The 11,708-nt window shown below is 43.2% G+C and overlaps 1 protein-coding gene across 1 annotated transcript in view; it reads right to left on the bottom strand.

Moving 5' to 3' along the window:
• Positions 1 to 10,067: 10,067 nt before the first annotated feature.
• Positions 10,068 to 11,708, bottom strand: part of cdin1 (CDAN1 interacting nuclease 1) — a 63,253-nt gene continuing 61,612 nt past the window's right edge. The window contains exon 11 of the mRNA XM_035396536.1: positions 10,068 to 10,872. Coding sequence (XP_035252427.1) covers positions 10,737 to 10,872 — 136 coding nt within the window. The 3' untranslated portion in view covers positions 10,068 to 10,736. The remainder of the gene's footprint in view (positions 10,873 to 11,708) is intronic.

The raw sequence follows: 11,708 nt of genomic DNA, 5'->3' as shown, positions 1-11,708 counted from the left end.
TTAAGCTCAGCCACCGTGTCACCGTTGACTATTTTAACTCAAACTCATGACCGTTAAGCTAAATTGACTTGACATAAAAAAACGTTATATATTGGAATAATAATAATAATAATAATAATAATAATAATAATAATAACAACAAGATCAAGTAAGATCATTTAAATTTCATGTAATTTCAAAAATATTCAAAAACATCATATAATATAGGCTATAGCCAAATGGCATGAAAGCAGACCATAACAAAAACTGCATAACAATAGTGTTCAGCAAAATAAAATATTGCAGTGTAGCTCGGCGAATATTAAATAAGAATGCATGAAATATACACACAGCCTTTTCGCGGTTCGATTACATAAACCTGCATCTTTGAATACATGTAGCCTAAACCGAAAATACTTCCTATTAATAATACACGGACGAATGGAAAGCCGAATAAAAAGTATGTTGTGGAAAAGGAGAAAACTAACGACATGGTTTTCCGTTAGGGGGGAAAATCAGATTAATAACTAGCAGGGTAATGTTGAGGACTTTTTCCGCTTGATCGCTTTTTTGAATTAGAGCCGATTTCTTCACACTCCAGCGGTGCTTGTCTTCTTAAAAATGAGTGACAGATCCCCCCCTCCTCTCTTTTTTCTCCCTCGAACTTAATGATGCAAAATTTCTAATTAGTTAAATCACATCGCTAAAGGGTGCAAAATTGGCTAGGAGAATCGAAATGGTCAGTCCCTGTGATGTAAAAATAAAAAGGGACATCTGACTTGAAAAATAAATAAAGCGCAATAAAATAAAATAGCTCGGAGTTTAGTAAAGCCTCAAGGATCTTAGCCTTTATATTTCAATCAGTTAAGATTTAATTAGCAACCCCCGGGCTGGGCGATCTGATATTTCCTCATTAGGCACTCCTCGCTAATACTGAGTGTTAGATTGTCTTAAAGGTTGTCAACATATGACCAGTTTTTACAGTGAAATAATCAGGGTTTATAGCTGGAGGACTCAAGATCTGCAAATAAATCCTGCTTGGATCAGCGGAACTAACAGGCGAAAAAATGTTGATAATTTATCGTTGTGTTTCCTAACTTGCATTAATGTATAATTTTTCAGTTATTTGAACAAAAAAAGGTTAGAAATATCTTGCGGGTAGCTCAGGGCAGCAAAGTGAGACATTTCACAAGAACTGTAAATAACAGGGAAAAAGCAGGGATTGGGTAAAGAAATACGAAGAAAAACACGGGGTGGGAATAGAGAGAGAGAGAGAGCTGCGTTCGCAATGCTTCTTCCCCCGTGCCAAAGCCAACAGAAGGAAACCTGGCCCAATGTTGCTGCAACGTCATGGCGACCCCCTCTGGAGGAAAAAGGAAATGTCTATGTAGGTAATTCACTGTATTTTCATTTTTTCTTTAATTAAAAAGGCAGCCTATATTTTAATTGGTTATTGCCATTCATGCATAGCGAAAGCGTCAAATTACTGAAATGAAAAACACCACAAACATAAAATATTGCATGTACAATTTAAAGAATTTTTTTTCAAACGATTCAAAGGCTTATCTTATAATGGATTTGTTTAGAACACACAACATACATTCGATATTTCTGATCATACGCAGGCCTATTTTACGAATATGGAATTTAGGTCATCAATTTTGTGTAATTATAGCATGGTATGGTAACAATAGACAACTAGTAACCTTCGGGAGAGGGTGAAACTTTATCTTTATAAGGTAACCATCGTCAAATTCATAAGAATAATAGGCCTAATTATAGGAAGAGACACTATAATATAGATGCACATTTGAAAATAAGGTCTAGTAACATGTACAGCAAAGCCTCACCGTACTGTTTTAATAGAATCTACAGTCGATAAAATATGACAGCGAATGAATTTTCAATATTTTAAATTCGTATTCACAATGTTTACTTTTGCATTTCTAAGGTAGTGTCATATAACCATAAGCAAAACGATAATGCATGTGACTTGGTGTAGGTTACCCCTAAAGGCTCTTTACATATATTTAATCACAGGTAGGACCTATTTATGTATGTTGAAGGTGGGCTATTGATTGTCTAGTCAATAAATTATCGATTTAAGGTTCAATAAGTTTCACTGGGGACCTGTTGCTCGTAATACATATTATTTGGCTTGCTTTTATAATCTTGGAAATTTTATAATTTCGGGTTTTTTTTTTTCAATATCAAATCACCAAGTAAGCAGATTCAGTTGTCGCCAATATCCTCAGTAAATATACTGGCGATAAAAGTACGACCCACCCTATACACTCCAGGCCTGCTATCGTTAATCTTGAACTGTTATAAGATTATAACAAATAATGGCATCAGTAGGCCAATCATTATCCTCTTGGATCTTCATGATCTTTACAATCGAAATAAAGTGTATGTGTGTGTGTGTGTGTGAGAGAGAGAGAGAGAGAGAGAGAGAGAGAGGGTGGGGGTAGACAGTTGGTGTCATCTGCCATGAACCCTTGCATGTCGAGTGTGACTGATAATTTCGGAGAAATTTTAAAGAACATCGATGGATAAAATGCAAATTCATGTAAAATTTAAACAACATTAATAAATATAGTTTAAAAACTATATTAATGAAAATAAAAACAGCAATACAGTTTATAATAATAATAATAATAATAATAATAATTATTATTATTATTATTATACAGGAAATAAAAAAATATTGGTATAGTGTGGTTTTGTAGTGTGCGTATGTGTTGGGGGGGGGGGGGGGGGGTTGGACAATGTGCCAATGAAATGTATGGGGGTCTGAACTGAACATTTTGTTCCCTTTTTATTTTTTGAAAAAGCCAAAATAATTTTGTTTACTAGTCTACTAATTATCACAAAAGTTCAGTTAGGAGTGCAATTATAGATTACACAAAATTAGCTCTTGAGAGACTTTCATACACAATTGTCTTAGCGCTCACTCACAGGAGAAAGTGCTTAGAGCTCCAAACTGAGCAAACGTTGATGTTGCCTACTCGATAACGAGACTCGGTGCACATTTTAAAACCAGATATGGTCATATTATGAATGCACACCTCGTTAACGACCCCACCTCTCCCTAAAGAAATTAGTTACGGATTTGTTAAAGAAACGCATAAATCATGCCAGCATATAGTACAGTATGTTAGAACAGGCTGCACTACACCACAGCCTATACCCTTATACAGCATTAGCTCTGTTTGTTTTGACATTTGTGACGATTTTCAATATTTCAAATAAGATGTTATTTGCATAGACATTCCACAATTACATAGCCTATGTAAATTTCAAAGTATGACTGCACTGTTGCAGAGGTACTGGACTCAAGAGCCACCATCATAAGAATGCAATTTGCCTTGTTAACACTACACATAATGATGAAATGTTTTTAATACAAGACGAGCATTTAGGCTATTTCACACCTTGAATTGACAACAGGCGGTGGACAGGCCTGTAATCAAAAAATAAACAATGTAAGTTAAATATTTTTCACGGGTAAAGAAATGCGCAAGTTCAACAGTGGTAGGCCTATCAGCCGTTTTAAGTATTATTTAACGCGCGAGTTCAATACAGGTTGTCAAATGCGCTTATCTGAGCTGAGGTAGCCAACATCACGTCTGTTTATATCCGCTCTCAAGAGTTTTTCTTTGTCAACACTGGCATCCTGCGACTTCCCTCACCCCAGCTAATTGTTCTGACACCGGATATAAAGGGTGACTTTCCTACATCGAAGCAGAAAACCGTCGCGAAAATTCAGTCACCAGTAGTGCTACGGCAGCTCAACCAAAAACTGCAAACGTCAGGGGCTGACCTACTGTTTGCTGTAGTTTTTTTTTTTTTTTAAAACTGCGTGTGCACAGCTAGCTAGGTTTTATTTTAATTTGTGTAGGTATGTTATCCCGACTCTGAGAGTACAGTCTTCCCATTCCACATTGGTAAGATTGCAAGCAGTGAGTAAATCAGCACCCCTGTCCGCTTGTCTCCCAGGACAACAGTGCCAGGCCATGTTCATGCAAAGGCACACTTGCCAGAAGAAGTGGCTGCAGGATATAGGAGAGAGAAACGGTATGCCCTGTTAGCAGCCAGAAGCTTTGGTGATGAAATGTAATAGTTGGTGTCAAGAACTTTTTTTAGCCAAGCACCTCAGCTGGTGGCAATAAATAGCACAAGATGTTCAAACTATGACATAAGCAAATTCAGGTTTCTCTCAACCCATTGCTTTATTTTATTTTATTATTTTTGAGGCAATGCACACATTAAAGGCATTGTGTGTGTGAATTGCAGTCAAGTTACCTTAACAGAAGGTGTTCAAATATAAAAAAAACAACAACACATGCAATCACACAGCCACTCTAGGACTGCAGTGCTCGCCGTACACTTATTCTAAGGTTGCGGGAGTCCAGGCCATACATTACCTGAGGAGTTACCTTGACACAATATAAACATTGCGTCTACAGTATGGAATTGCTTGGGTTGGGTTGTGGGGAAAGACAAGGACACACCTGGAGACAGGAAATCTTTAGAAAGTGAAACACACTTTATTACACACCTGAAGTGCTTGGCTGGGGTCTGTAATCTGTGTGAAAGTGCCAACTGCTTTTTTAATGGATACATTATAGTGGAGCTCTGTGGATTCTCAATGAGCCATTGATGCTCACTGAGCCATAGAACTGCAAGATAATAATAATAATAACAATAATAATAATAATAATAATAATAATAATACATGCACACAGACATACACAGTAAAAGGTCCAGTGTTAATTCAATTCTAACAGATAACATTTGGTACCAATGGTTAGAGTTGAAGTAACACTGGACATTTTATTGTGTGCATACACCTTTATGTTCTTGTTAGGTTTTTTCATGAAAATACTATTCCTACAATATACAAATGGAACAAAAAACATGCTTTTCACACATTAAAATTACAAGTTGTTTATTTATTAATTAATAATTAAAACAGATTGTGTTAGATACAGAAATAATAACATGCAACAGTTCATTGATTTAAGTTTCATTATAATAAACTAAAACGAAGAAAATGAGTCAGCTGAACAGAACCAGAGAAAGTGACGGCCATGCTACCATTGAAATTAGGTTTTTTTCTTTTAAACATTCTGAAACCTTCTGCATTGCACAGAGATGTTTAAAGGAAATAATTTAAAAACATTGAGATCATTATACATCTACTAATACCACTACTACAACTACCACTAACACTACTACTACCACCACCTATAATAATAATAATAAAAATAATAATATAGCGAATGTGTTCTGTCCTGGAGTACGCTTGACAGCACTTAAAATTAATCCACATGAATACAGAGAAACGCGAACAACACGAACAGACAGAGGCCCATTTGACTGGATGGATCAGATATTGGCTACATAATCTCCTTTCTTATGGGGACATCAGATAAAAAAAATGCTGCATCGGGCCAGAATCTTTGCACAGGTCGTATCCTCCTCTGGCTGGTGAAAGAAAATGTGATGTAAAAATGACAAACAGCACACAGATCACAGGTGGAGCTACGGCACGCACAGAACACTCTGCAAAATAGTTAATTACTCACCAAGCCAGGTCCACCAGTCACAAAGACTCCAGGAACATCACACCCCCCCACCCCCTCCAAATGAAAAAAAAAAAAAATCTAGCCCCGACCTCAGCCCTCTATGATTCCAAGCAGAAAAATATTATGTTGCCAATGGTAACAATTTAATAAAATAACCAATCACATCTGCCCTTTCAAACATATCCAAAATTAGGCAGGGCCACACGTAATATGGAGCCCTCTTTGTGTTATGATTTTTAGCAGTATTTACTGCGTTATGATAAACGATCACTGAGGCTGTTTTGACAAAAGCTGGATATTTATGAATGGGTGCCTGCCTGCCCTGCAGTGTGAACTCGGGTGAGCAGGATTAGCAGTTGGGATGCTGTTTTGGTAGCGGCTGCAGAAGGAGGTTTTACTTTCCTCTCTTTAATAATCGAAGGCTAAGGCTGAGGCTGAGGCGACAGTGGCAGCGCCCCCCCCACAAAACCCCCCCCCCCACCCCCTCCCCTCGCCGGGAACATTTTTTTCATAATAACAAGCCAGTGACAGCTCTCATCAGGAGACCCCGCTCGCGATCGGGAACTTGTGGGAGGGTGCAGCCGGGTTTGTTTTTCCTGTATCAAATTTTCTGCAACCCCCTCCAGCTACGGAATCACATTTTCCTAACTCATATTTTTAATCACACGTCTTTAGAATGTCACGCCGCTCCCCGCTCGCGCTCCTGAGCGCCGTGGCGCCGCCGCGTGCCGCGCGGGGCCGGGGACGTCAGGTTCGGACCGCGCCGGGACGCGAGACGGCACGGAATCTGGGTCACGTCTGTCAAGGCCCAAATGCCAGTCGGGCGCTGACCTTTAGGATGGCGACACCGCTGCCTCCGTGCAGGAGGAGCAGCCGTCCGCACATGCCTGGGAAGGCACTCTTTTCCACGACTCCCATCAAAGGCCGTTTTCTTTGTTGTGTGTATGTTTTTTTTTCTTCTTCTCCCCAGCCACGTCTATACGATTCGCCACAGGAAGGACAAATCGAACTAGACATCCCGCCTGGACAACTAAACGTGACGTGTGACATATCAGCGGAACCAAAAGGGGTGCGGCGTCCGTCAGTGGTTTAAAGACGCAACATGGATCACTATAGCGAGGACTGGCAAACTGAAATATACTTATTGTCAGAATTTGAGAGCGCTCATAAAGCTTCCGCGGTAACTTGCGGGACTTTAACCTGGATGTCGGACGCAGTACCTCCGATGATAAGAAGCCCAGTCAACACCTTTCAGCGCACAAATATCATATCCATCAAGGATATCGGAGTTTCCACCAGCCAGCAATTATCATTACTGGTAGTGACTAGTGTTACTGTCTGGGGTAAAATGACGCTCTGTGCTATTTGGTGTCATCGCAAAAATGGAGATATATTTATGGAGCACACTGGGTGTGTCTGATCTGGGGTCAGAGCAGAGTCAGACTAACCAACCTTTGGAGTTCCTTGGTCTTCCTCTGCCAGGAGTGATGTCATCACTTCCCAGAATTCCTTCAGCAATCTCCATCTCCCCCTGTGTGGGCTATGCCTGGGTAACCCCTGTAACACCCACTGCTTGCACTCTGCTCCACCCTTCCTGGCCATATCACCTTGTCAATCACACTTTGGCCTGGTGGGGTTTTTTTTTTTTTTTTTTTTTCTTTGGCTTTTTAAATAAACTTTTAATGGAGGTGCTTCAAAAGCAGCAGCACTTAAGGTATCAGCTTCCCCTTGGCTCAGGAGAGAGAGTGCAGCATTACCCTTTCGGTTATTCATCTTAAGAAGACCTTGCGAGTCCGTGCTCCTCTCCAGAAACTTTATATTGCAGCCTGGCAATCTCTGCAGGAGGAGAGCGACTGAGATTACTTTCCAAGCGCACAGTAATTCCTGCGGTAGACATGGGCCGAAGTTCCCCGATGCTAAGCGAGAGGGATCTTGGTGGATGTTGGATGCCCACTCAACCGGCAGGATTGCCTGCTACTGGGGAAGCTCGTTCCACTGCCCTCTCCTCTCAATCTGGGCTGTCCTGGTGGCCTCTAACAGTGGATTAGACTCCCCAGGGAGGAGGCACCTCAGAACAGATTATAAACTTCCAAAAGGCTGGACAGCCGCACTTCAGTCTTGACCTCCGTGGGCTGCTGCTGTACCACAGAGGTTGTGGTCCGTTGGTGGTTGCTGAGGCACCTCAAGGCCTCCCAGCTTGGCTCGAGGTGAAAAGCAGTAAATACGTGATTATCTGAGAGCTACAGCATCACTGCTGGAAATCCACAGACACAGCAAATTCATACAGGTGAAACAGTATACATACAAAAGTTAGTGGAATGATACAGATTTAAGGGTGGACTGCTATCAACAATGAATACAGCTCTCACGGCTTATTTTCCCTCAAAGCAAACCAATGGGCTTTCAAAATACAATAACAATGCATGGTCTTGTGATTTGGAATTAAAACATGTAGCATTTATACAACTTAAACGTATCTGTGCCTCTTGTACACCTTACACGAATAATATCACAATGGAAACAAAGGACATAGGGGATATTTGACCCTAATTAGTCCATAACCCAGGACTAAACACCCGTGTCAATAAGACAATTGACTAAAGTGTGATATTTCATACCAGACCAGGGCCAGTCACAGTCTGCGAAAGAGCCATGTCCCTGTGGCATTCTAATTACAAGCCACATCTTACAGTTGGGGGCCAAGGGAGGTGTTGTCCACGCTCATTTTAAAATGATATCAGATTACAAGCAAACGGAGCATTAGGAGTCTCGGCCCCAGAGGCTGATCGCTCGAGTAGAGCCTTATTTGGAAAGCTTTGCAAGGGGGTCATTGTTGACAAGAACAATGAGCATAAATAGAGGCCGTGAGCGAAACACAAAAATAAAGACGTCTTTCAAAATAATTTAATAGAAACTTTTTTTTATTTATACTTGCAAAGTGGAAATCTCAAATGGCACTGGCATCACTACGCTCCTTTGAAGTGGACTTAAAAAAAAAAAAAAAAAGTATTTGGTTTGCATTGTGTGCAGAAACTAATTTATATGGCCTGACCCAGGCTCCTCTTTGTGCAACAGCCATCTTGGAAAACAATGGCAGGAAGGCTTGAAACCCGAGAGGAACTGAATCTGCTGTTTACCGTTTTATTCATCATTACATTTTCCCCCGTTAAAAAGCCTTGTTTTTCTGCCCAAGAGGAGCTGTAAAGTGATGTCTAAGCATTCCAGGCCCATGCAATAAGGTAGTGTTTACTAGGCACTGGGGGACAGTTGTTTTGTACCACTCCGAGAGGGCATGACCGAGGAAATCATGGCCTACCCTGACCCAGGCCCGACCCCGGTCCTCCTGGCAGGATCAGGCCTGAATGGGAGTGGTTAAAGGTTAGAGGTTTAAAGGTAACAAATCATGCGGCAGTTTACTGGTATTTAAACCTCTCACCCGGGCACAGCCACCCGCCCAAGGGCCATGCAGCAAGCGGCATCGCCCAACGCATGAGGTTGCCGCAATGGAAGCGGACCGCTTCAGGTAACCCTCACCGCCGCGATACAGTTAAAACCAGACCGGGGAGAGGGGTATGGGGGGTGTGGTCAAGGCTGGGGAAAAGGAAGGAAGGGGGCCAGGGACGGTCCTGATTGGCCAATGTCCAACCTCGGCCCCTAGCCATTTGTGCCTTCTGGAAAGACAGGCGGAGGGGGTGTGTCAGCGTTTTACCACCTTTGTGCTTGTGTGTGTGTGTGTGTGTATGTCTGTGCATAAGAGCATTCATTTACATTACTCTATAAGTACACATTAATATAGTGTATTGCAACTGGTCTTTTTATCCACGTATGGCATACGTCCATGAAAATGCAATGGTATTTACTGAATAACTGACAGAAACCGACATGCACCACTCTTGTTGCTATATGGTTGGTTAGCCCGTAATAAGTTGGTTGAACCCACAACCTCAAGACATGATAGCGGGAAGTAGAACTAAAGTGCGCAATACAGTCAATGCACATGACAAAATGAGTTTGGATTTCAATAAACAGAAAAACGACTTCGCAGCGTTTCTCCGACGCGAGCGAAATAAACATTTTTTTTTTCCCGGTGGCGAAGCCGCTCCCTCGTCTCCCTCATTCCTCTCTCGGAGAAAGGACCCCCTATCGCCAGTCCATATATGCCATTGAAAACATCATTCAATTTTACGCTCGCTTCTCCGTCCTGCTTTGGCTGTGTTTCTCCCATTAGGACCCGCTCATAAAGAAGGCCTGGCTGTAAAGTTTGCCTGCCGAGATGTACAGCCTTGGAAGACAAAACTGCCCCCTCAGAACCGCCAGTTCCGCAGAACCGAAGCGTCTGGTTTTTACAAAGACTTATTGTGCTGTACGGTAGCGCCGCGCTCAACACCGCCGCCAGAGAAACCGCTAACTGGCGTGCTCAGCGGAACCCGGATTCGCTGAAATACATGCGTGCGGCACATGACAAAGGAACAACCCAAGCAAAAGTTCTAGAGCAGACTAGAGTAAAAAAAATGATTTTATTTCAGTCAGTTCATATTAGTTGGGGCCACGTGGACACAGAATTACAGACACTCAAATTTAAAACAAAAAAATAAATGGCTGGCAACTGAACTGAAAGAAAAGAACATTCCTAAGGCAGTTAAAACATATCTCTGAAGATAAAAAGGTAAGGATCCCGGGGTTAGGGATTATCACTCAATTAAAAAGCCACTTAAAAGCGTGTGACACCGCGACACATTCTCCACAGAAAAAAGACAAGAAAAGATCAGCAATCCCAACTTTTAAAAAGCCCCCTATCAGCTCGAGGTGTCTGCCCCCCGCGGAGTGAACGAGAGGGCAGGAATTCGGGAGGAAGACGGATCGCCCCTGACGGTGATGCGTGGGGCAGGGGAGAGACGGGGGTCGGCGATAAGGACTGGGACTCGTCTGTCCGCTCCTGGGACGCCCCTTCCAGGCTGAGAGCTGAGGCTAAACAGAAACGCAGAGCGTGTTTTCCAGAGAAAAGAAAAAAAAAAAAAAAAAGGTAGGAGCCTGACCCTGGCCGGCGGGAGTTCAGCCGGAGTTCAGGGCAGATGTTTGCCAGTAGTTTCGCACCACAGGAAAGCAAAATTGCTTCCGGATTCACCTCCTCGCCCCCGCCCCCCCGCCCCCCCCTCCTCCCGAGCGTCAGCCCTGGCCCGTCCCGTGGCATAGGGTTACGATGTCTGAGGGGAAGCGGTCCCCCAGCAGGATGCCCCTCTCCCGGTTGCAGTCCAGCTCCTCGATGAAGCCGTGCCAGTAGATGACTAATCCTGGGCCAAACCTGGGAGAGGTACAGAGAGCGAGAGAGGGAGAGAGATACAGAGAGAGAGAGAGAGAGAGAGAGAGAGAGAGAGAGAGAGAGAGAGAGAGAGAGAGAGAGAGAGAGAGAGAGAGAGAGAGAGAGAGAGAGGGAGAGAGAGAGAGAGAGAGATTGAGGAGTTCTGCGGAGGTGTTCCCCTTTGATCACCTCCAGGAAACGTGCCACTCGCGGAAAAACAAAGCCCGCCTTCGGATAAGATCTGGCAAAACGTGACACACACACAGACACACACACACACACAGACACACACACACACACACACACACACACACACACACACACACACACACACACACGTTATGTGCTCGCACACGCACACGCACACGCATACACGCACGCACACACACACACACACACACACACACACACACACACACACACACACACACACACACACACACACGCACACACACACACACACGCACACACACACACACAATGGGCTTTTCGCAGCGGCCGCGGTAACAACGCGGAAAGGTCTTTAGCGGCACGGCGGAAGCTGGCTCCCTCGCGCCATCTGCGCCGCGAGAGCCGGCTCTAACAAGTACTCCGGCTGGCGGTATTGTTCCAGCGGTGTCCAGCTGTTTCATTCACACGGACACTTAAAGCGCAGCGCAGCCTCGGCCGGGGCCTGGGATCCGATTGCAGCAGGGCCATAAATAACGTGGGCCTGGAGAACAGGCAAGCCAATATTAAAATCTCATCCCCCCCCTTTTTTCCTTCGCCCCCCCATTGGTCACATTGCATATCTCAAACACCGTAAAAAGTAAAAAAGCAATTAATAGCAAAAAAAAAAA

This window comes from Anguilla anguilla, chromosome 1 (genome assembly GCF_013347855.1).
Source record: "Anguilla anguilla isolate fAngAng1 chromosome 1, fAngAng1.pri, whole genome shotgun sequence".
In the NCBI taxonomy this organism is placed as follows: domain Eukaryota; kingdom Metazoa; phylum Chordata; class Actinopteri; order Anguilliformes; family Anguillidae; genus Anguilla; species Anguilla anguilla.
This window is presented reverse-complemented; position numbering and strand designations above follow the sequence as displayed.